General features: G+C 37.5%; 1 protein-coding gene and 1 pseudogene across 1 annotated transcript; both read left to right on the forward strand.

The window, feature by feature from the left end:
- The first annotated feature begins 4,710 nt into the window (after positions 1-4,710).
- Positions 4,711-8,067, forward strand: LOC149163814 (cytochrome P450 716B1-like). Its single transcript, XM_089430808.1, has 3 exons — positions 4,711-5,966; positions 7,377-7,564; positions 7,643-8,067. Exons 1-3 carry the CDS (start codon positions 4,970-4,972, stop codon positions 7,955-7,957), a joined length of 1,500 nt encoding a protein of 499 aa, XP_089286934.1. The 5' UTR covers positions 4,711-4,969; the 3' UTR covers positions 7,958-8,067.
- An 8,155-nt stretch (positions 8,068-16,222) lies between these two features.
- On the forward strand, positions 16,223-16,609 carry LOC149163815 (uncharacterized protein At2g34160 pseudogene; annotated as a pseudogene).
- Positions 16,610-27,296: the final 10,687 nt, after the last annotated feature.

Raw genomic sequence — 27,296 nt, forward strand, 5'->3', positions numbered from 1 at the left:
CACTAAAACACCTTATTCAATATGGTTAAAGCATGTAAGGGAGCTACAATTAAGGAAAAGTTAGAAATGAACTTCCTCCAATATTGTGATGCTCCTAAGAAGCTTCTCACTTCTGTAGCAGACTTGGGTTTAGGCCAGTTTACAATGACTGCCACTTTAGAGGGATCTATTTTCAATTCACCTCCCCCTACTATATGACCCAAGTAGTTTAGAGATGATTTAGGGTATTTGTTATAAAGTCACTTCAAGTGTTTAGGGAAACATTCTGTTATATTGAATGAAGAATGAAGTGGGGTATATAATGATATAGGTATTAGATTACTTTTACAATTACCAACACTAGAAACTTAACGTTGCTAAACAGGAACATTTTCCATGTTATTATTAGTTCAAGATTAAACCAACCCCTTCGGATATATTGTGAACTAAAAATAAGCAGCACGAGTTTGTATAAATAATTGTGATTGGGTTAAAATTTTATAATTTCATGTCAAGATTTTATATATCTTTAGGTTGACTTAATAGTATTTAAATGTGTACTATTACCCGTCCTAGAAAATTAGATACCCGATGGCGGACTTGTATCAACATCGATTGATTAAATAATTGAGCGAGTGATGTAAAACTTAGAAAGCTGGAGAGTCATTCAGTGCACTAGGGATACGTGTGTGTCTATGAATGCGGAACGAATCCCTATTTAAAACTCGCCAAATTCGCCTCGACCAACCACATTCGCCTACCAAGCCATTCTACAACAGCGCAAACATCCGTAGCCTGAGCATCGACCCACCAGCAGTTCAATAGCAACCTAATCAAATCTATCCACAACGTCATGTGTTTAACACCTAAATTCTAATTTTTGTATGTAATGAAGAACTTATTTCAAAAGTGATACATCTGTAATTATATTTGTGTGTTATTCTAACTCCAAACATCACAACCAAATTAGAAGTCGTGGCTATACATTAAGTTAACGATTTAGTAAGTCATAAAGATTTATCATCCAAAAATCATATTTATCTCAAGCGATTTGAAAAATATTCAATGGTGATCTCAAAGCCGCCATTATATGTGAAAGGCCAAAGACTATGAAACCATTATATATAAAAGGGAAAAGTGAATATAATATAGGGTATATTATATAAGGTGTATAAATGTAAAAAATGGATTAGGAAAATTTAAACGGAAGTCAAGATATATAAAAGAGAACATATTTTTATGGAATAAAAAAGTTTTTATTTTTTGAAATCATAAAAGAAAAAATAAAGGGGAAAAGAGATTAAGAAAAAAAGGTGATGTATATACTAAATTATTTTGTGAAATTTAAAGAGTTATAATATTATAATTTTTTTAAGGAAAAAAAATTATTTTTAAAAATTCTAATTCATTTCGATAAATACAAAATAGAGTCAATCGTTAAAGAAAAAGAATAAAGTCTAATTTAAGAATAAAGGAAGAAACATTTCCAAAAGCTTTATTAACTTACTACTTCATGCTATTCAAAATTAAGGGGACTCTTGCGGGAAAAGATATTACTATTATTGTTTCTCACCAAAAAAAAAATATATATAAACTCTAACTTTTCTAACCAATTAATAATTTCTTTGTCAAATATGATTGAAAAATTATGCTTTTGGAATAAAAAAATATGGCATAACCAACCTACGATTAAATATTTAGGATTACACATTTATCACAATTCTCAATTTGATCGTTATGGAGCCATCAATGTGACATTATTCTAAGTTCACCCTTGATGGAATCACTAGGGTCTTTTATCCTAAATACCAAAAACAAGTTTTTGAATTTTTCATACAAAAGGAAACAAAAAAAGACACTACAGGATGTTACATTGAATCCAATTAAGTAACACCAGAAGAAATACAAGATATTCCAAAAGTATTTTTCCAAGAACATCAAAAATTACTACAAAATATGCAAATAGAAGTTAGCAAAATCATCGCTGACAAAAATGAGGAAGTTTCTCGGCTTAAAGACCATAATGAAAAATTACTAACACAAATTAAGAAGCTTAAAAATGACAAGAATTCATTGGAAAACGTGATATAAAAACTTATTGAGAAGGAAGTGTCGAAATATTCAAATGTAGAAATTCAAATTGAAGAAAAAGGAATGAACACTAATCTAGTGAATATGTCAACTCAAGAAGAAGACAAGCGAGTTGAAGAAAAAGCACATTTAGATGTTGCAGTTCAAACGATGAAAATTGTTGGCATTATGATACAGATATTTTCCTTGATGGAAACTCACATAGATGACAATTCACAATGCAACAAGCTAACAAACAGATCAAACTCCAGAGATTGAAGAAAGAGAATGGTTTAAGAGGTATATTCTAGTTCACTTTGTCCAAGTAAGCTATACACGCGGGCTCACAGGAAAAAAAGAGCGTATACGTATACACACACTTTCACGAGAGGAAAAGCCCATATGGGTTGGAAAATCAAGGTTTTGGTTCAAGGTATTGGTCTGAGGTTTTTGGTCCGAGGTATTGATCCAAGGTTTTGGTCTGAGGTATTGACAAAGGATCAAAGTATATAAGGAGGAGAAGATCAAAGGGCTAGGAGTTCAAGTAATTAATATCTTATGAAGAGTTAGATCAAAAGAAAATATGCATGTTATGGGTTTCTAGTGTTTTGCTTGATATGAACTAAGGATGCACCTAAGTGGCTGATTTTAATCATTTTCGTGAATGATAAAATCAAAACCATATCATCAAAAAAAAGATCATGTAGCCCTTTAATAAGAGGCTTCCCTATTTTATGGGAAATCACATAATCACACTATTACTTGTCATTTTAAATAAAATAACATATGTGATTAAGTTATTCTATATTATAAATCATTTTCATGAATAAGAAAACCAAAATCACATCATGAAAGAGATCAAGCTCGTTAATAAGTGGTTTCTCTATTTTAATGGAAAGTGCATAATCACACCTTTTATTGTTGTCATTTTTAACTCAAATAACATGCGTTTAAGTTTATATAGCTAATATGGTTAAGTTAATATAGCTAACATGTTTGTAGTTGTAGTGTTCATTAATAAATAGTAATATGTTTTTTAATATATATATATATATATATATATATATATATATATTATACATTTAACTAGGTGATCTTTTATTTATAATGTTATATATTTCACTGTTTATAAAATAATTTTCTATTTATTCTATCTATATCTTATAAATATTGGATTAATTTTTTTTAAATGATATGATTTTTAAATTACTAATTTTAAAAAATATAACTTTTTATTTTATTACATTCTATCTCAAAAAAAAGTTTTGAATATATTCATTTTGGTTTATTTAGTGTTATAATATTTTTCTAGTTATATCATGATAGTAATATTTCAAGAAACTATACCTATGTCTATAATAAGAATTGGTATGAGTTAGATAATACAAGCAAGTGGTGGTAAATTACTAAGTATTTGTATTGCACATTATTTTGATTTCAAAATATGGATTTATAATACATCAAGTTCACTTTATAATTTTTCTATATTTAGATTCAGATATCACTCGCAACTAATTAATGGAATCTCATCATAACTCATGACAATATAGTCTTAAACATTATGATAATTTAGGAAATTATAATTTAACAATCTATTTTTATTTTGAAATTTTTCATTTAATTTCTTAATGCTGTCTTGTATAATTTTATTAGAAATTTTATTAATCTTAATTTTCTATTTAATAAAGAAATTCTAACTATACATTTAAGTCTTTCAATTCTACATAATAATAATAGAATATATTTATTTATATGGAATTTGTGTTTAGCATTCTAATTCTTTTAAATACAAATCATAATACTTTATCATAATTTTAATGATAATTATAATTTTAAAAATCTAGATAAAGATTCATAATATTTTTTGACATATACCTATTTATATGATAAAGTTAGTGATGTGCAAATCAACTCAAAATTAATATTAATAGTATACATAAACTAGCTATTAAAATGTCTGTCAACTCTTTTCAAAATTTATAAACTTAATATTTAGATTTCTAAATTAATAATATTTAACTCTATTAAAAAAATATAACAAATTAGCTTAATTTTTAATTATATTAATTTCAAATAATTATGTATATAATTTTAATTATTCATATGAATAACTAGAAATAGAAATGGGCCTCTAGTATGTCTTCACAATGCTTTTACTTAAGAGTTTGTTTTTTTTACATAAGGAAATACGTTAACTCGTAAAGATCTAGAGGCCTCTTGCAAGAGACCTAGAAGACTCTAGCAAGAGTGTAACCTTACCACCAACAGGTGACCTAGCTTTCCTTGAATGAAAGTGATGAGTCATTCTGCATTCATAGCAGCCAATAATAATTATGCTAATTTAACAATTAAATTATCATAAATTTTTATATATATATATATGATAGAGAATTTATAGAAGCTTGGATACACGTCATTATATTTTGAAAAAAAAGCAAAATAAATAAACTGAAAATAACTAACCAATAGACCATAAATACAAGAGTTCTATATGCCGACTTTTAAATTTTGGCAGCCCTAGTAATCCAACAGGGAACATATAGAGCCCCGTGACCTAGGTAGACTCGTTATTTGTCGGCGGATGAATGAACCCCTGCCACTAAAACACAACTCTGCGCCTGTGAAACAAGGAAGTCTACTCTCACGAAACTTATGGACTCGAAGCATTGTGGAAGACAACAAAGTCGATAAAAAAAATGGGTCCTAGTTATCCAAGGAAAACGTTGCTCAAATGGATTGGTTCTTCCTACAGGGCATCCAACACCCCCTTGGAGACACGGTGTCACTACCTGCAACATAGATATATATATGTATAGGGCCTTCACGCCCAACAATAAGCCACTGTCTGTATGTGATCTCCGGGCCTTGAGCTTATACGTTTTTTAGTTCCAGGTTTGGAGCCCGTCAAATTATACTTACCATGATTTGGAAAGAAGCTGCGACAGTGCTACACAAGGCCCAACATCTGGAGAAGCCACCCTTCATCTTCACTGTATTTATCGCATCTGTTATAGGATTCGCCGCCTTCTCTTATCTCGTCACTAACCGTAGAACTAGGGCATTACGAGGAATCCCGCCCGGCACCTTTGGATGGCCTTTGATCGGCGAGACATTAGAATTTCTGGGATGCCAGAGAAGGGGAAGTCCCCAGGATTTCTGTGACCGTCGAACACAGAAGTATGGAAACGTGTTCACCACTTCCCTTGTTGGCCACCCGACTGTGGTATTTTGTAGTCCCCAAGGCAACCGCTTCTTGTTCTCCAACGAGAACAAACTGGTGGTCAATTCATGGCCCACCTCTGTGGGAAATCTCTTCAGAAGTTCTTTAATTACAGCAGTTGGAGACGATGCGAAGAGGTTGAGGAGAATCCTGATGACGTTCCTGAGGCCGGAAGCCCTTCAGAAATTTGTAGGGCGAGTGGATTCCATGACCAAAGATCACCTGGCCGAGTACTGGATCGGTAAAGATGAGGTGACGGCTTTACCTCTATTGAAACGTTACACTTTCTCTCTCGCTTGTGACTTGTTTGCCACCATAAACAATCGAGAAGAGCAAGCGAGGTTTTGGCATCATTTTATGGTTTTTGTGAAAGGAGTAATGCAGATTCCCATAGATCTACCCGGTACGCGATATAACAAAGCCAGGCGCGCAGCTAATGCCATTCGCCAACAACTCGGCAGCCTTCTTAATGAGAGGAAATATGCATTGGCTATGGGAAAAGCTTCTCCAGAGCAAGATCTATTGTCTTTCCTGCTCTCTAATGTTGACGAGCAGGGTGCGTCTCTCACAGACAACGAGATTCAGGACAATATCCTTCTGCTATTATATGCAGGTCATGACACCAGCAGTTCTACTTTGACGGTGCTGCTTAAATTTTTGGCGGAGAACCCTCAGTGCTATGAAGAAGTACTAAGAGGTACGCCCAGTCAATCAATTATCCTCCAATACTAGAATTAGAGATTGATTTATCGTAGCATCTATTATGTTTTCCGGTGGGAGGCCTCCGTGCTTTTTTAGGGCAGGTATGTTAGAGAATAAGTAGGTGGATGATTCTTGAGATATTTATCTGTGAACCCTAGTTCTGTTGAAAATATAGATGGGTATTTCTGATGTCCATGTTCCCCTACCCAGAGGACTAGCTTCTTTTTTCCACGCAGGAAAAATTGCTTTCTATTATATAAAATGAGAAAATAACACATATGAGAGAGAGAGGGATTCTCAATAGCCGATGAAATCCATAACCACTCTGTACAATTAACCTGGAACTGGGAAAACAATGTCATTTACCTCCTTATGGTAGATAGGAATCAGCATAGGTCAAGTCAAAAAAGCCCGACAAGCCAAAAGAAAACCTGGTGATGATCATTTCAAAAAAACAAGGGAGTGACAGAGAGCCCTGCAGACCAAAAGAACTCCTTAAATAGGGATGGGGCATTCTCCTATCTGAATGCCATCTTCAACTTTCTGGAAGATAATATGATGAGGATCGGAGCTGCAGCCCATTTTTGAGAGGCTATCTGCTTCACAGTTTTGGGTCCTATAGATATGCAGAATAGATATATGATGGGACTTGGCAGACGGAGCTTTGATGTGGAGCTTCCATGGGTCAAGTGCTGAAGAATTTAAAGAGCCCTTGTCATTAGCCCATTCTATCACTATCATGGAGTCACCAAAAACAATGAGGTCTGTGAGATTCAGCTATATTACACAGTGAAGGACCTCAAAGTGTCAATCAAGTTGACTGAGGTGTTGGATCCCAAGCCACAGTGCCAATAAAATCTATAAAAAACCTAACGGCCAATGTGAATGGCCACACCTCATCCACAAGAATAAAAAATTGATGCGCAGTCAAAGAAACCCACATAAAATCTATAACAAACCTAAGGGCCAATGTGAATGGCCACACCACATCCACAAGAATCAAAACTTGATGCGCTGTCAAAGAAACCCACAGGATAGGCTGACCAAAAGTCTCTAGGAGGGACAGGACGTTTATGGACAAGGGGACAGGAAATTCTGAATAGTAAGAAAGAATGCTGTAACAGATCCTCAAGATATTTGGCAAAACTTGATCAAAATATAGGCATTTCTAGACTTCCATATACAGCAGATAATAAAGAAGGCCAAAGTACTATGTGGTTTGTAATCCACTGTCCACCAACCGAGGCAAGAGATTATGTCCGGACCATCCCAATCAACAGGATAGTTCATCATTTGAAGTACCCAATAAGTGGATGCTAAATTAAGTTTCTTTCGTTTTTTAAAAAGCACTTATATCATTTGTTACAGTTTTCTTAAACCCCAAAGTTTCATTTGATATTTCCAGAGCAACTGGATATAGCAAGTTCAAAGAAGGCAGGGCAACTTCTAGAATGGGAGGATCTCCAAAGAATGAAATATTCGTGGAGAGTTGCTCAGGAAGCGCTTCGGCTGTACCCTGCTGTTCAAGGAAGTTTTCGCAAGGCCATCAAAGATTTCACATACGAGGGATTCACAATCCCTAAAGGATGGAAGGTGAGTCCCTGCCTCAAATCCTTGTTTCAGAATTTTACTGAGATTAACTATCTTACTATTATTGGGTATTATGAACAGTTGTATTGGACCGTCAATTCGACCCACCGGAAATCTGAGTATTTCAGCGACCCGGACAAATTCGATCCATCGAGATTTGAGGGAGAGGGACCTCCTCCCTACACGTTTGTTCCATTTGGAGGTGGCCCACGAATGTGCCCGGGTAATGAGTTTGCAAGAATGGAAATTCTTGTTTTTCTCCATAATATTGTAAAGAATTTCAGGTGGAATTTAGTGAATCCCTGTGAGCAGGTGATTGTGGACCCCATGCCTTCCCCTGTCGATGGATTGCCCATAAAACTTGTTCCGCACGACGAAGGGAGGATTTCCGTTTAGAAGGAACCGTGACCAACCCCAATAATGCATTTCAAATAAAGTGGTAACTGGATTTGCACAAAATTATATTCTATTTTATTTAAATAGGATTCCTTCTCTTTGATACACAACTTGTTGGATTCTAGAATTGGTGCCATGCTAAGGTTTACAAGAGGATTAGGTTTCTTAATGTTGAAGATTGATACCTTGCCATTTATTTATTAAAGAGGGTTAGGTTTTCTAATGTTGAACACTGTAGGAATTTTTATGATGATACTTTGCAATTTATTTATTAGTTTATTTTTGAAAGCTCTTTTTTTTTTCCCTTATTCAATATTTTTGGGTTGTCAAAAATAAATAACCGTTTAATATTTATGATATTCTCTTTAAGTTTGATGATTCCATTGACATTATTTAAAGTTCTTAGCTACTTATTGTCCACATATGATAGACATTTCTTTGTAATTCCAATAGACATTAACCCATTATTTTCCCGTCATTCCATGCCTTGTTCTACTTGTTCACTTGAAGTGATATTGGAATTTAGCTAGATTTTGGGTAAATTCATGCGAGAAAATGTTTTGGATTAATCAATTTGTGGTGATGATATCATTTTATCCCTTGCCATATTGGTATCTCTAAATGTACTTGGATAAAAAAAATTTGAAAAAACATAACAAATGAGTAGACTAGAATTGGAGTATTTTCAACTCTAAGTTTGAGGTTGGCTCTCTCCTTGAGCTTTTCCATGACTTTTACCTTTGTATTTAACTTTGATTAGGGGTGTCATTATGATTAGGTAGGTTCTAAATTTATTTAATTGTCCTATATTATTGTTCTTTTCAATTAAGAATAAATAAATCTATCCTATCCACATTTTTGGATTTACAAAACCTCAATTGGGGTTTTCTTGGGTGCTTTTCCTCCTTGTACAAAAATCTATCCAACCATGAATTTTGGAATCTATAGGGGAAAATGATGCTTGGTTAATTATGTGTTGCAACATTTTTTCTAATCCATAATTGGTATTCTTCCTATTCTATTGAAAAACTACAAATATGTATTTTTTAGTATCTTTATTGGTGTTTACACTACCCAATTATTGATATTCACTCTAATTGATTGGATTGATAATTTATTTGGAATCATCATACATACTAATATATTAAATTCTTTTTATACATTTATCTATAAAATAAATATTTGATAAATGACTATATAATAAATAAATTTAAAGGGAAAAAAAATTCTTATATGTAATTAACCATTTTTTTCCTATTATGTAACACAAACCCAAATTAACACTATCATTACCTCAACCTTTTTTTTGCATATATTTCTTACACTCCATAACCAATCAAGGGAAAGATAGGAAAAAATTCCAAGTGAACCAAAATATATACAATATTTAATCTACCCACATGTACTTGAAGTTCCAATGACCTGTTACTTGTAGATTAGTTAAATTGAGAATTAATTTTAATATTTAAGTATTAATCCAATTTGGTCATAGACATGCCACATAAATTAGTGTGAATCAATATTTTTTGGCCTATTTTATTTTAGATAAACCATTGCATTTAATTCTAAATTTTAATTTTTAACCTAATTGAATAATTGTAATTGACATAAATCGATGAGTCACTATTATCTATTACTAATTCATTTTCAACCAATGATTGCATTATAATTATTTAAGCATGCCATTTTTCCTCTTTATTAAATAGTAATTATATTATTAATGTCCAAATTGTAATAATATTATGTGTTTTGAAACTTTAATTATATTTTTTTAAAGTAAAATAAAGTTAATAAAATGATTGAACTATAATGCATGGCATACCACTCTCGGGAATGACCGGGTGCTTGTTGTCGATCTATCGCCTCATTCAACGTGGGGTGGCGGACATGCATTTCATGAACGTCGTCACAAGCATCAGTCTATTAAAACCACTCCACCACCTCCAGCTCTAGCTTTAGACAATGCCACCCTGGTCGACCGCACTAATAGTCTACAGAAGCGTGCTCTAGTTGGCCGATGGTATTTCTCGGCAATGCAGGACTCTGAGATGCAGAATTGGTTAGGGAAGGAATGGAAAACTATGCTCGGATACCTGCCTACTATGGTCAAATTAATGAAAGGCTAATACAGTTTTCATTTTCTCAGTCAGGAGGACTTAGAGAAAATTAAGACCATACCATGGGTTCATGGAAAAAGTTTCCTAGCCCTGCATAATTGGTACATAGGATATAATCCCTTGTAAAATACACCTATCCATAAGTTGATATGGGTAAAATTACTAGGCCTGCCTATCAAACTATGGACGAAACAGGCTCTAATAGACATAGGAAATGCCATTGGAATTTTTTTTTATGTGGATCCAAGATGACTTGGTGCACAGGACAAGAGAGTCGCTTGGATTCTCATTGAAAAGGAATATCGTGGGGGATTCCCTGATCACATCAAACTGCATTGGGGGGATATTAATCTCCATCAAAAGCTGGATTACTGGGGGGTTCCCTTTCGTTGCTCTTTCTGTCACCGAACATGACACCTGCATGAACAATGTCCTCTTTGGCCTGGAGGTCGCCTACATGGCCGGAAATGCTACAATGGCTCCACGTTGTCCAACTTGGATAGGGAACGTCCAAGCCTGAAGGGTCAACGGGTTGCGTCACATAATCAGAATATGCCTCAACCAGGTATGCCATGGAAACAAAGCTCTTATCACCCACTTGCTTTTGGATCTTTTGTATCATATCCAATCTCCATTCCGTCCTCTCTGAATATCACTAATAAGTCAGACTTTCCATTACCTGACAGTCCTGCACATTTTAATTGCCTACCTCCACTGGAACCTACCCCCTGTCAGGATTTACCAGCTCCTTTTCCGCCTCCACACCCCTACCATGACATACCATCCACTTCACATGTCTCATATGTACCCTCCCCAATACCACCCCGTTGTCAACCCAAGGACAAAGGCCCTTGTCTTAGTGTCACCCCCCCAACTCACCTACTGCCTCTCCTACAAATTCTGTCGGAAGTGACCTAGACTTCCTTTTACAAAGAAATACCCTAGACCTACATTCTCTCACTATCCACAAACCTAGGGACTCTACCTCCCCCCACATCAGCCCTACCTCGGCGGGTAACATTACCGTCTGTCGGAAGCAGAACCGAGGTAGCTGACATTTCTGGGGATGGACTAAGAAAAACCCTTTTACCTCCCCAATGGATCGTTTTCTAGTTGATGTTCGAATTGCAGACATTTCTCCCTGAGGGGCCCTTAGAGCACGACAGCCCGATAACCATCTCACATGACTTGCATCATCTCCCTAAACATCTGGGCTCTGGGGGCTGCCCCTAAATTCTTAGCTCTCAAAAACCTGTTATCCTCACTTCACCCATATATCATTCTCATCCAGGAATCTATGCATAGTGTCCCACAGGCTGTTCTATACTTTCGGAAAATGTTTCCGAACTGGTACATTTCTGCAACTGCTGCTTCGGGCCTCTCTGGTGGTTTGGTGGCCTTATGGGACCTTGCTTGGGTTAATATAAAGGCCTTTCGGTGTTTTGTGGGTATTCTGCTGGAAGCCAGCTTTCACGGAATACCTGGCCATGTTCACATTCTCAATGTATATGCTCCCTACAAAGACAGATTCATTTTTTGGGATTGTCTTTTCTCCTCTGGGATGATGGAATTGGTTTCTCTTATCATTGCGGGTGACCTAAACTGTACCATAAGTCGTGATGAAGTATGGGGTCACTACAGAAAAATTGACCCCTTGGCAGGATTGATTCAAGATGCCATCGTCTTGCATAATTTTGTGGACATATGCTCGGCTAAAATTGTTCCAACATGGGATAATGGTCGTACTGGCACGGCATATGTGGCCAAGAGACTGGATCGCTTTCTAATCCACGAACAATTGCTGGAGTGACTTGGGGATGTTCACGCTGAAACCATCAGCAATTTCATTTCTGATCACAGGCCTATCTCACTTCAATGGAGAAAAATAGGCATTCGTATGGTCATCCCTTTCAAATTCAACCGATCCTGGTTGGAAGATCTGGATTTTAATAAGCTAGTACTGGAGACTTGGGGTCGACAATCTCTTCCTGGCACTTCCCCCATGATTAATCTCCTTGACAAATTGGACTCCCTTCATGGGAATGTCAAACACTGGTAGAAACAGAAGTACAGGGACCTCAAGAAAGAATTTATTGACATACAAAATGAAATGGACATGATTCTGCCTAAAGTGTCCTCCCACTGTCTTTCTGCGAAGATTCGGCTCCGCATTCATACACTTGAACTCCGTAAGAATAATCTTCTTTCTATCGAAGAATCTACTTGGCGATTGAAAAGCAGGGTGACCTGCATAAAGGAAGGAGATCGCAATACCAGATTCTTTCACCGTTATGCAAATCATTGCCGCAATATAAACTCCATCTAGGATATTATGGATGAGGATGACCAAATTCATCAATCACAAGAAGGAATTTTCAATGCTGTTGTACAATACTATAAAAAAGCATATGGCACGAATGATAATATAATGGCTGAGGACCTAATTTGGGGGATAGAACCTTATCCGATTATGTATGAGGCAGAACAAAATGATGAACTATACAAGGAAGTCACAGAGGAAGAACTTCTGAATGTGCTAAAATCTTTTAAGAGTGATAAAAGTTCAGGTCCTGATGGATGGACGATAGAACTCTGTACACATTTCTTTGAACTTCTTAAAGGAGATTTACTGGGCATGGTGGAAAAGTCCAAGGCCAAGGGCTTCATACACCAACATATCACCTCTACATATATCTCCCTCATTCCAAAGAACAGCAATGCAAAATGTTTCTCGGAATTCAGACCTATATCCCTGTGCAATATTATATACAAAATCATATCAAAGACCATTGCAGGCAGAATGCGCATTCGCGCTATATTTCACCAGAATAACATGGCTCTCTCTAGAACTGGCTCATCCACGATGATGTTGCAAATACATAGGAGAGCATGCACACAATATACACCAAGAATCTAGATGCAGCTATTTTTTAGATTGACCTGAGGAAGGCATATGACTGCCTGGGTTGGGGCTTTCTTCGATGTATCCTTATCAAAATTGGACTAAGACCTACTTGTATAGATTGGACAATGGCATGTGTGGACAATGTTAACTGTGCTGTCATAATAAATGGTTATCCAGCAAAATATTTCCGAGCTGCTCGAGGGCTGCGTCAAGGATGCTCACTCTCCCCTCTTCTCTTCATTATAGCGATGGATAGCTTAAGTTTGAACATAAAAAGAGCGGTTATGGAGGAACAATTTCAGCCACTGAAGATGAAAAGGAACATCAACTTCTCACACAACCTTTTTGTCGATGATATCCTTATCCTGGGTATGCTCTGTCATTTTTCCTGGTTATATCTCTTTCATATCTTCAACAAATTCACAAATGCTTCTAGACTGCACATGAGTAATAAAAAATCTGTCTCATATCATGGAAATTGCGACATGGAGGTTATTTCATATATAGAAGGTTTATTTGGCATTAAGGCATTGTCAATAAAAAAAGGAATGAAATACCTAAGACATCGTATCAAACCTTGCTGCTACAGAATTGCAGATTGACAATGGATTGTTGACCTTTTTTTAAAAGGATACCTGGGTGGGAGTTCAGATGCCTTTCATTGGGGGGCGGGTCGTCCTCACCCAAGCGGTATTAGCCCAGATGGGCGTTTATTGGGCTCATTTATACCTCATCCCTGCATCCATTGTAAATGAGCTAAACCGCTTAACGACAAATTTCATTTGGGTAGGGAACCATGAAAGGAAAAAATATCACTTAACCAAATTATCCAACATTACTTTCCCCAAGGATATGGGTGGATGGGGTATCATGAACCTTCGTAGATTTGGTGGAACACTGTTGATGAAATATCTTTGGAGTGGTTTATTTGGAACTGGTACTTGGAGTAAAATCATACATCATAAGTACCTCAAAGATAAAGATTTCAGGTTTTGGTACAGAAAGGGCACCATTGGCATCAAACAGGGATCAACCATTTGGCAAAGCTTTCGGAAAATGGAAAAAATATTTTTTCAACAACTTGCATGGAAATTTCAATCAGGAAACTATCTCCGCATTGGTATCGACCCAATCCTAGGTGCTGGAGAGGAATGCTCCATCTCTACGAACATCATACATCACCTTAATGGACATGGTAATTATTTCTGGGGTCAAGACATAAATGATTGGCAAGGTCCACTTCCCATTTGGAAAGAATCTCACATGCTTGGTTTCAATGGTCATATGGCACTGCAATGGAACAAGATTATTGCTGCTATTAAACACATTGGCATTTGCCACACAGGAACCCAGGATTCAATCACTTGGAAAGGAAAGATGGCAGCTGAGAATATCATTGTAGTTGACACATTCAACTCTTTCCACAATGGCGGCTAGTCAAGTGGAACACCAATTCCTATTTGCCTTATGGAAAACAAAAATTCCAAATAAAATTATCATCTTCTCATGGCTGGTCTTCCACAATAAGAATATGATCTGGGAGAATCTATAGAAAAGGCATTTGCATGGTCTGGGTATATTCTCAATTTGTAAAAGAGACACCGAAAACAACAATCATATTTTCTTGCATTGTCATTATACTATTTAGGTATGGAAGAAGCTCTCTGATATTATTGGTTTCCATTATATCCAACATACTTCCATCAAGGACTCCCTAAAATGGTGGAGCACTCAGAAGTCCTCCTGGAGATCCATCCCACTATTCCTCTTATGGGCCATATGGAACTGGCGGAACAAGTATCTTTTTTAGGACTCATTGGATGATTTATATTTGGTTATTGATAGAATCATATCTAATCTCACTGTTTACTCTTCACAACCTATACGTTCTTGCAACAATCCACACATGCATATCTATACACAGTTTTTGTATCTGATGGGTTTTCTTTGACAGGGCCGCACAAAGAAGTTCCTACGCATGTGGGTTTTGGATGAGTATATCAGTTGAACCATCCTATAGGGTCTTTTGGAACGGAGGCCGCGGCACCAACACCAAGGCAGAAGCAATAGCACTATGGGGCCTCTTCTGGTTCAGCAGTTTCCTTAATATTCCCTATTTGCACATATATGGAGACTTGAAGATCATTATTGACCAAGTCTTGGGAAAAGCCTCCATTAACACTCCAATGCTACAAGGATGGTTGGAGTGGATCGATCTTCTTTGGCAACTTCATGAAGGATCCACAATCCAACATATTGGCAGGAACCAAAGCAAGGAAGCAGATAGATTATCAAAAAAAGGATTGTTGGGAATGACAGGTAAATGGTATTTGGAGATCACGTGGGAGCACAACACATATGATATGGGGGACTTCCTATTTCCGGGTTAAATCTGAACTTCCCTCTTTTTTTCTGCAAAATTTTGTATATGTCACTTTTGTTGGACACAGATTGTCATTGATGTCAATATGGCAATATTCGAGGAGCAGATAGAGGCAAGAGGAGCAGATAGAGCCGAAGAAGAGGAGCACACAGAGCTATCGGAGCAGAAACCATATAAATATGCATTAACGTAAACAGAGGCGGAATACTATGAATCCCCGACAAATACACTATCAGAGTTGCGTAGATGGACGACAGATACAACACGACGGGTAGATCCAACAGTCGCGGGCGATAAAGATGCACCCAGGTTAACGAGCAGGAGGATGGGCGAGAGAGGTGAATGTGAGCCGTCAGATCAAAGAGCAGTGGATCCAACGGTCGTCGCACGTGAAAGATGCACGGACGATAATGCGCAGGAGACATACAGGTAGGCGGTATTCCCCGCACCGCCCATTGGGGTTCGGTGGTATATGTACAAGGGCTAGCAATCCAATCAAAATACGATGTGTGGCAGATGAAAACTGCTGCCCCCGTAGGTTAACGCGTATGCAGGTTTCGGCGAGGAAAGGTGCAACTAGCGTTCGATCGCGGCAGGGTTTGATTGGCCAGTGAGGAGATGCACGAGGTTTAATGTGCAAGCAAAACGTCGTAGTGATGTGGGAACTGTTGGATGAGGGTGATCAATGACTGTGATTGCGAATGCGGTAGAGGCTAATATGGGCATGATTACGTGGGTTTTTTTGGAATAAAACAGTGGAGGCGGAGAAGTAACACAAAGGTATTAAGAGGGGAAAATTTCCGGAAGAGAAAAGCACATGAACGATAGTTGTGGAAGAAATCACTGAGCGAGTTGGAAACATGGATCTGAATGATGTTCACAAGAAAAATAGGATTCAAGTCTCCAATACCAAGAAGCTGCTCTTCTTCTATGTCAACCTCGCCAAGAGGTATATGCAGCAGCATGAAGAAGTGGAGCTATCTACTTTAGGAATGGCCATTGCCACAATGGTTATTGTTCCTGAGATATTGAAGAACAATGGTCTAGCTATAGAAAAGAAAATCTCAACATATACCATTGATATGAGAGATGAATCAAGAGGTCGTCCCATCCAGAAAGTAAAGGTTAAAATAATACTAGGAAAATCAGAGCAGTTCAATGATTTGATGGCTGCTGCTACTGAAGAGAGGGAAGCTGAAAGATTAAGCAAGTCAGAGGAATTGACAGCGACTGAGGAGGAAGTGTAAGAGACTGTGTAAGTGGAAACGAATGGAAAAAGGCATGGGAATGTATAAAACAGTAGAAACAAAGAACTTTTGGCGTGGTTATGGTGGTGAAGAACCCGGGGGTGAGATAGTAGAAGCAGCAGGGGAAAAAGAGGCAGAAAAAGCAGTGGAGGCTATAGAGTTAGTAGAAGCAGCAGAGGCAGGAGAGCAGGAGTGAGACAACCTCAGCTGAATAGAGTGCAGCAGCATACCTGTTTATACCAAGGTTGGGTTGGAGCCCAAGAGGTTGGAGCCTCAAAACTGAATAGGACTGAAGTCATTGGGGTAGGTGCTCCTAAGTGCAAAACCACTGCAAAATAGAGTTGGTGCTCTGGAGGTTGGAGTCTCACTGAAGTCCAAGCTGGAGCTTGGAAAGTATTCACAATAAGATTTATACTTATATTGTATTTATTTCTTTGCACTGTCTTGAGTTTTAATAAAAGCATTAAATTCAGCTGTTGATTTCTGTGTTCTGTGTATACATAGACATATCTATATAGGTTGTTGGCAATCACTAGAAAAAAAAAAAAAAAATAGTAAGAAATACTGATTCACCCCCCCCCCCAGTGTTTCCAACAATTGGTATCAGAGCAGGCTTCTTCATAATAGCCTAATAGCTTGAAGAAGGATCTGCAGCCATGATGAGAAACCACGAAGCATCAGGAAGACCTCCTTTGTTAGATGGCACTAACTTTGGTTTTTGGAAGAAAAGAATGACTTACTACTTAATGTCCCTTGGACTTGAAGTCTGGCATTTTGTTCAAAATGAATTCAAAACTACTTCCACTCTTCCAATAGACCAAGACGAGAGGAAAGCTTACATCGCAAATTCAAAGGCCATGAACTCCATCACTAGTGGAATCACTGATTTCGAGTTTACAAAAATCATGCACTGTACCTCGGCCAAAGAAATGTGGGAGAAGCTAGTTGGCTTGTATGATGGAGACTCAAAAGTCAAAAAGGCAAAGCTTCAAACTCACAGAAGACAATTTGAAAGTTTGAGGATGGAAGATGAAGAAGATATTGCAAAATACCTCCTCTGAGTAGCTGAAGTGGTAAATTCCCTGAAAGGATTGGACGAACAAGTTGAAGAAAGTACCATTGTTCAAAAGGTATTAAGCTCTCTTCCAGACAGGTTTGACTCCAAAATAAGCACTATAGAAGAAGCAAAGGATCTAGATACCCTCAAAATGGATGAACTCCATGGAATTCTCACTGCCTATGAAATGAGGAAAGGTGGCCCAAGCTCCAAAGATGCAGCATTCAAGGCCTTAAGGTCAAAGAAGGGGAAAGAAAGGAATGACTGTAGTGATGAGTCAGATGTGGAATCTGAATTAGCTCAATTTGTACGAAAGCTGAAGAAAGGATCTAAGCTTAAAGGCAAGTATCCTCTTATCTGTTTTAAATGTGGTAAAATAGGCCATTATGCAGCAAAATGTCCTCATAAACATGACAGTGATGATGAAGGAAATTATAAAAGAATGGCACATAAAAAGAAAGGGTTCAATAAGAAAAACTTCTTCTCCAAGCAAGATGAGTTTGATGAGGATGAGTTTATGGTCATCAAAAGGAAATCAGATGAGGAAAGTGATCATGATGAAAGACAAGAAGCATTATTCATGGCACTCGCAGATGATGATGACTCAGGGCTGGAAGGAAATGTAGATGAACTGTTAATAAGTGCCATTGAAAAAAATGAGAAACTACGGAACAAAATCATTTCTCTCAAAGTGGAAAACGAGGAAATAAAAAGGAGAAGACCTCTTGGAAGCAAAGCTTAAAGAAAAGGAAGAGACTTGTGAAGAACGCGAGACCGAAATAGTGTCTTTGAGAAAGGAGTTGGAGCAAATTAAAAAGGGGTGAAAAAGCTCTCAAATACTTGAGACTATTCTGAAAAATCAAAAACCTCAACATGAAAAGTCTGGAATAGGTTTCAAAGGAGAATCCTCAAGCACTAAGAATAATGTGAAAAGCTATGCCGATGAACTTTCCTGCAATCCAAAAGATGAAAATTGCACCCCAGATCCCAAGAATGAAGAGAGAATTACTCCAAAGAAGAATGTGGAGTCGAATCATGGACACTATAGCAAATACAAACCTGTACTCCACCAAGGGCCCATTGCAAATCCAAAGAACGAGGGAGGAGTAATTCCCAGGAAGGAAATCGACTCAAACCGTGGTTGCTTCAACAAGTACAAAACCATCTTTATTGGACACTGCTTTCACTGTAAAAACTTCGGTCATCAAGCCAAACATTGTATGGCTCGCAGAAGTGAAAAGACAAAGCTAAAGGATAGAATAATCAACTCATTTGCCCCCAAAGGTAGGGACAAATCAAAACCTTTAATTCATTTGATCCCTTGACCAAATTTGATCTGATTTTCTCTTTCTGCTACAATAATGGACACTATGAACAAGACTTCCCACTCAAAGGAAGAAAGACGAGTAGCAAGAACTCTAGCATGGACAAATCCGGTTTGGCTCTATATGCTCAAAATAATGGAAACTAGTGGTTTATAGATAATGGGTGCTCCAGACACATGACAGGAGATAGAAGGAAGTTTGTCTCACTGAGCAAAAAGGAAGGGAATGTGTCCTTTGGAAGCAGATCTAGCAGAATTGCAGGAAAAGGAACAGTTACTCTGATGAATGGAAAAGGAAAAGCTCAAGATGCTCTGCTGGTTGATGGACTCAAACACAACCTCTTGAGTGTCAGCCAAATCTGTGATCAAGGACATAAGATTGTCTTTAGCACCAAAGACTGTGAAATAAGGAACTCTACCTCAGGGAAACTTGTGGCAAAAGGGGTGAGGACACCAGAAAACATTTACAGTCTGAACAAGATTCAAGAAAATAAATTCTACCTGAGTCAGACAGATGAAAGTTGGCTATGGCACAAGCGACTTGGACATACAAGCTTCGAAAATCTGATCAGTATCAGCAAGATCAAAGCTATATGAGACATCCCAAGGCTGTTCAAATCAAATCAAGCAGTATGTGGTCCATGTCAACATGGAAAGCAGACCAGAATCAGCCACAAGACAAAGGAATACTCTACATCGAAGCCCTTAGAGATCATCCATGCTGATGTATGTGGGCCAACTAGAAATCAAGCACTCCAAGGAGAAAGGTACGTTGTGTTATTTGTTGATGATTATACTAGAATGATGTGGATATATTTTATAAAGTATAAATCTGAAACTTTTGAGTGTTTCAAAAAGCTAAAAGCCCTTGTAGAAAATGAAAAAGATTCAAAAATTAAGTGCCTCAAAATAGAAAGGAGGAGAACTCACATCAAACGAGTTTACTGAGTTCTGTAATATTCATGGAATTAAAAGGGAATTCTCGACTGCCAGAACACCTCAACAAAATGGGGTAGTTGAAAGAAGAAACCGAACAGTCCAAGAAATGGCAAGAACTATGCTATTAGCAGCAGACTTACAGCCTAAATTCTGGAGAGAAGTAGTAGGGACAGTTGTCTACACACTGAATCGAACTCAATTAAGACCAAATTGTGATAAAACTCCTTATGAGCTATGGAAAGGAAGACCCGCTTCGGTGAAGTACTTCAAGATCTTTGGAAGCAAGTGCTTCATAAAAATAAATGATGGTTCACCAGGAAAGTTTGATTCTCGAGTTGATGAAGGGATATTTCTTGGATACTCTACACAGAGCAAGGCTTACAAGTGCTACAATTATTGACTGAGGAAAATAGTGGAAAGCATTGATCTAAAGGTTGATGAAGATCTTCCAATAAAGGAAATTGAAGAGCATGAAGATGACTCTCTCATTGAAGAAGAAGAACCTAAACAAGAAGAAATAGATGAGGAAGAAGAAGAAGAAGAAGAGGAAAGAGAACCACCTAATACCCCTTCTAAGACGAAGTATGTCCAAAGACACCATCCAAAAGAGTAGATCATTGGCGATAAAGATGAAGGTGTGCAGACCTGAAGAAGGATAACAATTACACCCAAGAGAAAAGTCATTGCCCTCCTGTCTATGATAGAACCAGAAACATTTGCAGAAGCAAGTAAGGATCCTCATTGGGTAAAAGCCATGGAAGAAGAAATGACCCAAATTGAGAAGAACAAGACATGGGAGCTGGTACCTCGTCCAAAGGACAAAAACATAATAGGAACCAAATGGGTGTTCGAAAATAAAATGAATGAGGAAGGACAGGTTATCAGAAACAAGGCAAGACTTGTCTGCAAAGGCTAATCACAAATTGAAGGAATTGACTTTGAAGAGACATTTGCACTAGTGACCCGTATGGAAGCTATCACGATGTTCTTGGCATTTGCTTGCTCAAAAGGATTCAAAATCTATCAAATGGACATGAAATCAGCGTTTCTAAATGGGGAACTCAAGGAGGAAGTCTACATGGAGCAGCCAGAAACTTTTGATCTAACAGCAGGAAAGGACTTAGTTTGTAAGTTGAAAAAGGCTTTATATGGGTTGAAACAAGCTCAAAGAGCTTGGTATGCAAGACTGGATCACTATCTACAACAAAAAGGCTTCAAAAAGGGAGTGGCTAGAAGCAATCTATACATAAAGGAAGATCAAGGTAAGTTACTAGTTGCTCTTGTATATGTCGATGATCTGATTTTTGCTAGTAATAATGATGAAATGAGCCATGAATTTTCTCAAAACATGTCAAAAGAGTTTGATATGTCAATGATAGGAGAGCTGTCCCATTTCCTTGGACTTCAAATATCTCAAACTAGAGCAGGATTGTGTATATCTCAAACCAAATATCTAAAAGACATGCTCAAAAAATATGGAATGGAGGATTGTGCACCCATGAGCACACCTATGACCACAAACTGCAAACTGAGCAAAGATGATGACTCCCCTCTAGTAGATGCAACTCATTACAGGTCAATGATTGGAGCCCTTCTATACTTAACAGCTACACGACCAGACATAATGCAAGCAGTAGGAATGGTGGGAAGATTTCAATCTGCTCCCAAACAATCCCATTTATTACCTGTAAAAAGAAATCTCAGATATCTGAAGGGAACTTCTGATTTCGGTCTTTGGTACCCAAAGGACTCAACACTGACTGTAACTGCATACACCGATGCTGATTGGGCTGGAAGTATAGATGATCGGAAAAGAACTAGTGGAAATGCATTCTTCCTAGGAGAGTGTTTGGTATCCTCGCACAGCAAAAAACAGTCATCCATATCATTATCCATAGTTGAAGCTGAGTATATTTCTGCAGTAGACTGTTGTTCTTAGATACTATGGATGAAGGAAGCTCTAAAAGATCTCGACATATGTACAGATCAACCAATTTCCGTCTATTGTGACAACATAAGTACTATCAGTCTCAGCAAAAATCCTATGATGCACTCAATAACCAAACACATACCAATCAAGTATCATTTCCTCCATGAACAAGTAGCTGAACAAAACATCGTCCTGGAATATATCAGTACTAAGGAGCAAATAGCTGATATTTTCACAAAACCTCTTCCTCGAGAAGCATTCGAACATCTGCGTCAGAAGATGGGGGTTATTTCTTTATCATCACTCAAGTTCATTCATAAAGATGTAGTAGGATAGGGGGAGCAGTTTGACAGGGGGAGTCCATATGCAACCCTTTGCCATTGATGTCAAAGGGGGAGAAAGCAGAAGAATATTGCCATCAATAACGAAGGGGGAGATTGTTGGACACAGATTGTCATTGATGTCAATATGGCAATATTCGAGGAGCAAATAGAGACGAGAGGAGTAGGCAGAGCCGAAGAAGAGGAGCACACAGAGCCATCAGAGCATAAACCATTATCAGAGAAAAAACCATATAAATATGCATTAACGTAAACGGAGGCGAAATACTATGAATCCCCGACAAATACACTATTAGAGTTGCGCAGATGGATGACAGATACAACACGACGGGCAGATCCAATGGTCGCGGGCAATAAAGATGCATGCAGGTTAACGAGCGGGAGGACGGGCGGGAGAGGTGAATGTCAGCCGTCGGATCAAAGAGCAGTGGATCCAATGGTCGTCGCACACGAAAGATGCATGGACGATAATGTGCAGGAGACGTACAGGTAGGTGGTAAGCGGTATTCCCCGCACCACCCACTGGGGTTCGGTGCTATATGTACAAGGGCCAGCAATCCAATCAAAATATGACGTGTGGCAGATGAAAACAGCCACCTCCGCAGGTTAATGCATATACAGGGTTCGGCGAGGAAAGGTGCGACTGTCGTCCGATCGCGGCGGGGTATGATCGGCCGGTGAGGAGATGCACGAGGTTTAATGTGCAAGCAAATGGTCGTAGCGATGCGGGAACCGTTGGATGAGGGTGATCAACGGCTGCGATTACGAATGTGGTAGAGGCTAATATGGGCACGATTACATGGGTTTTTTTGGAATAAAATAGTGGAGGCGGAGAAGTAACCCAGAGGTATTAAGAGGGGAAAATTTCCTGAAGAGCAAAGCACAGGAACGATGGCCGTGGAAGAAATCACTGAGTGAGTTGGAAACATGGATTTGAATGATGTTCACAAGAAAAATATGATTCAAGTCTGCAATACCAAGAAGCCACTTTTCTTCTATGTCAACCTCGCCAAGAGGTATATGCAACAGCATGAAGAAGTGGAGCTAGCTACTTTAGGAATGGCCATTGCCACTGTGGTTACTGTTGCTGAGATATTGAAGAACAATGGTCTAGCTGTAGAAAAGAAATTCTCAACATATACCATTGATATGAGAGATGAATCAAGAGGTCGTCCCATCCAGAAAGCAAAGGTTGAAATAATACTGGGAAAATTAGAGCAGTTCAATGATTTGATGGTTGCTACTGCTGAAGAGAGGGAGGCTGAAAGATCAAGCGAGTCAGAGGAAACGACAGTGACTAAGGAGGAAGCCTAAGAGACGGTGTAAGTAGAAACGAATGGACAAAGGCATGGGAATGTATAAAACAGTAGAAATAAAGAACTGTTGGAACGATTATGGTGGTGAAGAACCCAAGGGTGAGATAGTAGAAGCAGCAGGGGAAAAAGAGGCAGAAAAAGTAGCCGAGGCTATAGAGGCAGCAGAAGCAGTAGAGGCAGGAGAGTAGGAGTGAGACAACGTCAGCTAAATAGAGTGCAACAACATACCTGTTTATAACAAGGTTGGGTTGGAGCCCAAGAGGTTGGAACCTCAAAACTAAATAGAACTGAAGTCATTGGGGTAGGTGCTCCTAAGTGCAGAACCACTGCAAAACAGAGTTGGTGCTTTGGAGGTTGGAGCCTCACTGAAGTCCAAGTTGGAGCTTGGCAAGTATTCACAATCAGATTTATACTTATATTGTATTTATTTCTTTGCACTGTCTTGAGTTTTAATAAAAGCATTAAATTCAGCTGTTGATTTCTGTGTTTTGTGTATACATATACATATCTATATAGGTTGTTGGCAATCACTAGAACAATTAAAAAAAAAAAAAAAAATAGTAAGAAATACTGATTCACCCCCCCCCCCCTCTCTCAGTTTTTCCAACAACTTTTTGACTTATTGTTCTGATCAATATTCTGCATATTGTTGACAAAATGGGGTGTTCCCCCTTTGACTCCAAATATTACAGAATATAAGCACCTAGGTTGCTATGATCTTCTTTGTTGGATTATCTATGTTTCAGTCTTATGGCTCACTTTTTCTCTCTTATGAGATGAGGGGAATTAAGTTCCAATACATCTTGTGAATGATATGTATGTTAAGTATTTTGTATATTTTCCTCGGATAATATAATATACGACTTTTTTCTTCCTAAAAAAAAAATAATCAATATTCCGTGATCGTAAATAAAATAAAAACCTGATAATTTTATATTGTTTATAACAAATTCTACGTTCTCATTTTAATTAGTCGTAAAGAATGCATTACCTTGTGCTTCCACATTCTAATGATCCACAACGCTTTTGTTTACTCGAAATTGTTTCTCATTTTGGAGGTTTTTCTTCTGTGTTACTTAGTTGATTGAGATGGAAAACGGCACCACAAACATAATTGGAGATAATTTGAAAAATAAAAATTAAAACCTATGGTATTTGAGATGTTTAAACAAAGGAAACTTTTTGCATGGTGAAATGTTACCATTATCTTGAAGCAAATTCTCTTGTTGCAATAGTTATTCACTCTTTGTGGTGTATAATGAAATGTGGAGTTGATTAAACAAGGGAGCGACTATCGTAGTGGTAGTCCCTGCCGGGGTGCTAGAAGCATGAACATTGCCATATACGAATTTAGGTTATGCTTCGCTTATGGCTTTTACAGGGCCTCATAGGTATACATATTTTCCATGTTCCTGCTTGCCTAGAGAGTACTCAAAAAACATGTGCACTGTTCCAAGTTCGTTCTTTTCAGTTCCAAGGACATAACCAAGAATAGTTAATTCAAAAAAGGAAATGTATTCTTGATTTGTGGTAGTTTATATTTATCTTGTGAGGTACAATCAGTGAACTGGTGATCTAGCAATCAGATTTTTGTTGCTTATAAAATAAAATTCAGTGGTATGAATTTATGTTGCTTTTAAAATCCAGTTGTAAGAATTTATTTCTTTTTAAAATAAAATCTAGTTGCAAGACTATCAAACATAGCTAAATTAAGGCAGGAATGACAAATAGCTGCACAATTCAAGCTATAAAATCAAAATTCATAATATGCCATTAACATTTTTGAGCAGATACCAAGCAGTCTATATATGCAAAACATTGCATCACCAATGAAATGAGTAGTTAACAGAAGTGAAATGCATATACATTTGAAGGATTACTGCAAAAACGGTGCGAAAATGGTGTAGAGAAATCCTAAACAATGTTAAACCGCAAGATTGTGTAAGCCCAAGAAATTCTTTGAGCCCAAAAAATGTCACGACCATACCTATCAAATAAAGATGGACCTCAAAGGCTGTCAAATTAAACTGGACTTCAAAAGTTGTAGCAGTTCACTGCTTTGAAACTGTAATGTATAGAGGTAAAGACAAACTGTAACGTATCAAGCTAAAGACAGAGCTTTTAAAGCAATCCAAAATTCAAACATAGTCTATAATTTCAAAGCAATCTAAATTCCTTTTCATGAAAAATGTAATAACATTTTATGTTATGGACTAATGCTAACTTTGGTTAAAACCGATAATTCTTTGGTTAATGCTAATATGAACTTTGGTTAAAAAAGATCCTTTAGGCAACTGCGCAATAAGGCCTCAAATTTTTACAGCGAATAATCTTTGAAAGAAATGGTATTTAAAATATAATTTATATTTGTACTTATGGAAACTTTGGTTTAAGAAAATGCAATAGTTTAGATATGTCTTTCACAATTTTCACAATATCAGGAGGTAGTGAACTTTCTCCACCTCCGACACTAGAAAATAGTATAACTAGTCCATGTAGGAGAAGCAAAAGTAGATTTAGAGTAGCATTAAGTGTTACATATCACAAAAATAGATTTAGAGTAGCATTAAGTGCTACATATTGCTTCTTCCGTACAGAAATGATGCTCCATGAGATCTGAAGATAGTTGACTTGTTCTTTGTTTCAGGGCATGTTGTGCTTATGAGTTGATGAGAGAGCTTTTATTCCAGGTAATGTAGCTGTTATACAATCACACTAAAATATGTCAGTGGCAGATGCTTAGTGCGAGACATATACAATGAACATGTATGCATTGCATTAAGTTGAGATAGAGACAATTATTTTGAAAGAAAACGTACCTGAAGATCGAATTGTTCATTTGCAAAGAAAAATTCTCTTTCTGATGTTGACATATTAATTCTCTTTCTGATGTTGACATATTGATAAAGGAGGAAAGTAGATGTAGCAGACCTGAATCGTACAAAATTCAATTTGAACATCAGTATAGATGCAAATATCAAAAGAAAATAGAATTTAATTCTAGAGACAGATCAGAAGACATACCATAGTCGAACAGTGCAAGTCGAACAATACAATTGCAGAAGCTTTCTCGAAAAGCTGAAAAGCTCCAGAGACATCTACCAACTGGTAGAGCCGTCAAATCGAGGGTGTTTCTATTTTAGAAGTTGGGAGATGCAGAAGCTTTCTTGAAAAGCTGGTCTAGAGACATCTACCAACTGGTAGAGTTGTCAGATTGGGGGTGGTTCTTGATAAATGACTGTTTTTTTAGATCAGATTTGTAGATTTGCGGAACTCGATATGCAAATTGACAAAATTTTGGAATGTCAGCAATCAGTGCAGGAATGATGTATGTGACACCAAAAGAAAATCACGAATTAAATGATATATCTGACATCAGAGGCAAATCGCGAATAAAATCTTGGTGTTAGATTGCAAAAGTTTCATTGGCTGCCAATCATAAATGACTAGATTAGATGTTTTTTCAAAGTTACAACTACCTTCAATAACTTTCATCTACCCAATTAACTGCTTGGAAAAACAATAAAGGACATCGGTTGTCAGGTTTAGCAGTTGAGTCCAATAGGCTCCAACTTCTCGGTTCTGTTGTAGTTAACAATTTCTTCTATGGACAATTTTAGAGTGTAAGATACAGTAGTGACTTTCAGTCAGGTTTAGCGGTTTAGTCCAATAGGCTTCAACTTCTTGGTTCTGTTGTAGTAAACAATCTCATCCATGGTTTTTCTAGCCTGGCCATTGTTAAGTTGATTGTGACATAAGATCAATCAGAAGTTGCAATGG

The sequence above is a fragment of the Pinus tabuliformis genome, chromosome 5_1 (genome assembly GCF_031772625.1).
Source record: "Pinus tabuliformis cultivar Carrire ecotype Pingquan chromosome 5_1, CPIR1, whole genome shotgun sequence".
In the NCBI taxonomy this organism is placed as follows: domain Eukaryota; kingdom Viridiplantae; phylum Streptophyta; class Pinopsida; order Pinales; family Pinaceae; genus Pinus; species Pinus tabuliformis.

Excerpts from the sequence above, each read along its gene's own strand:
- LOC149163814 (XM_089430808.1), top strand. The coding sequence starts at position 4,970 with ATGATTTGGAAAGAAGCTGCGACAGTGCTACACAAGGCCCAACATCTG. Across the intron at positions 5,967-7,376 it reads CTATGAAGAAGTACTAAGAG|AGCAACTGGATATAGCAAGT; the intron begins GTACGCCCAGTC and ends TGATATTTCCAG. Across the intron at positions 7,565-7,642 it reads CAATCCCTAAAGGATGGAAG|TTGTATTGGACCGTCAATTC; the intron begins GTGAGTCCCTGC and ends TATTATGAACAG.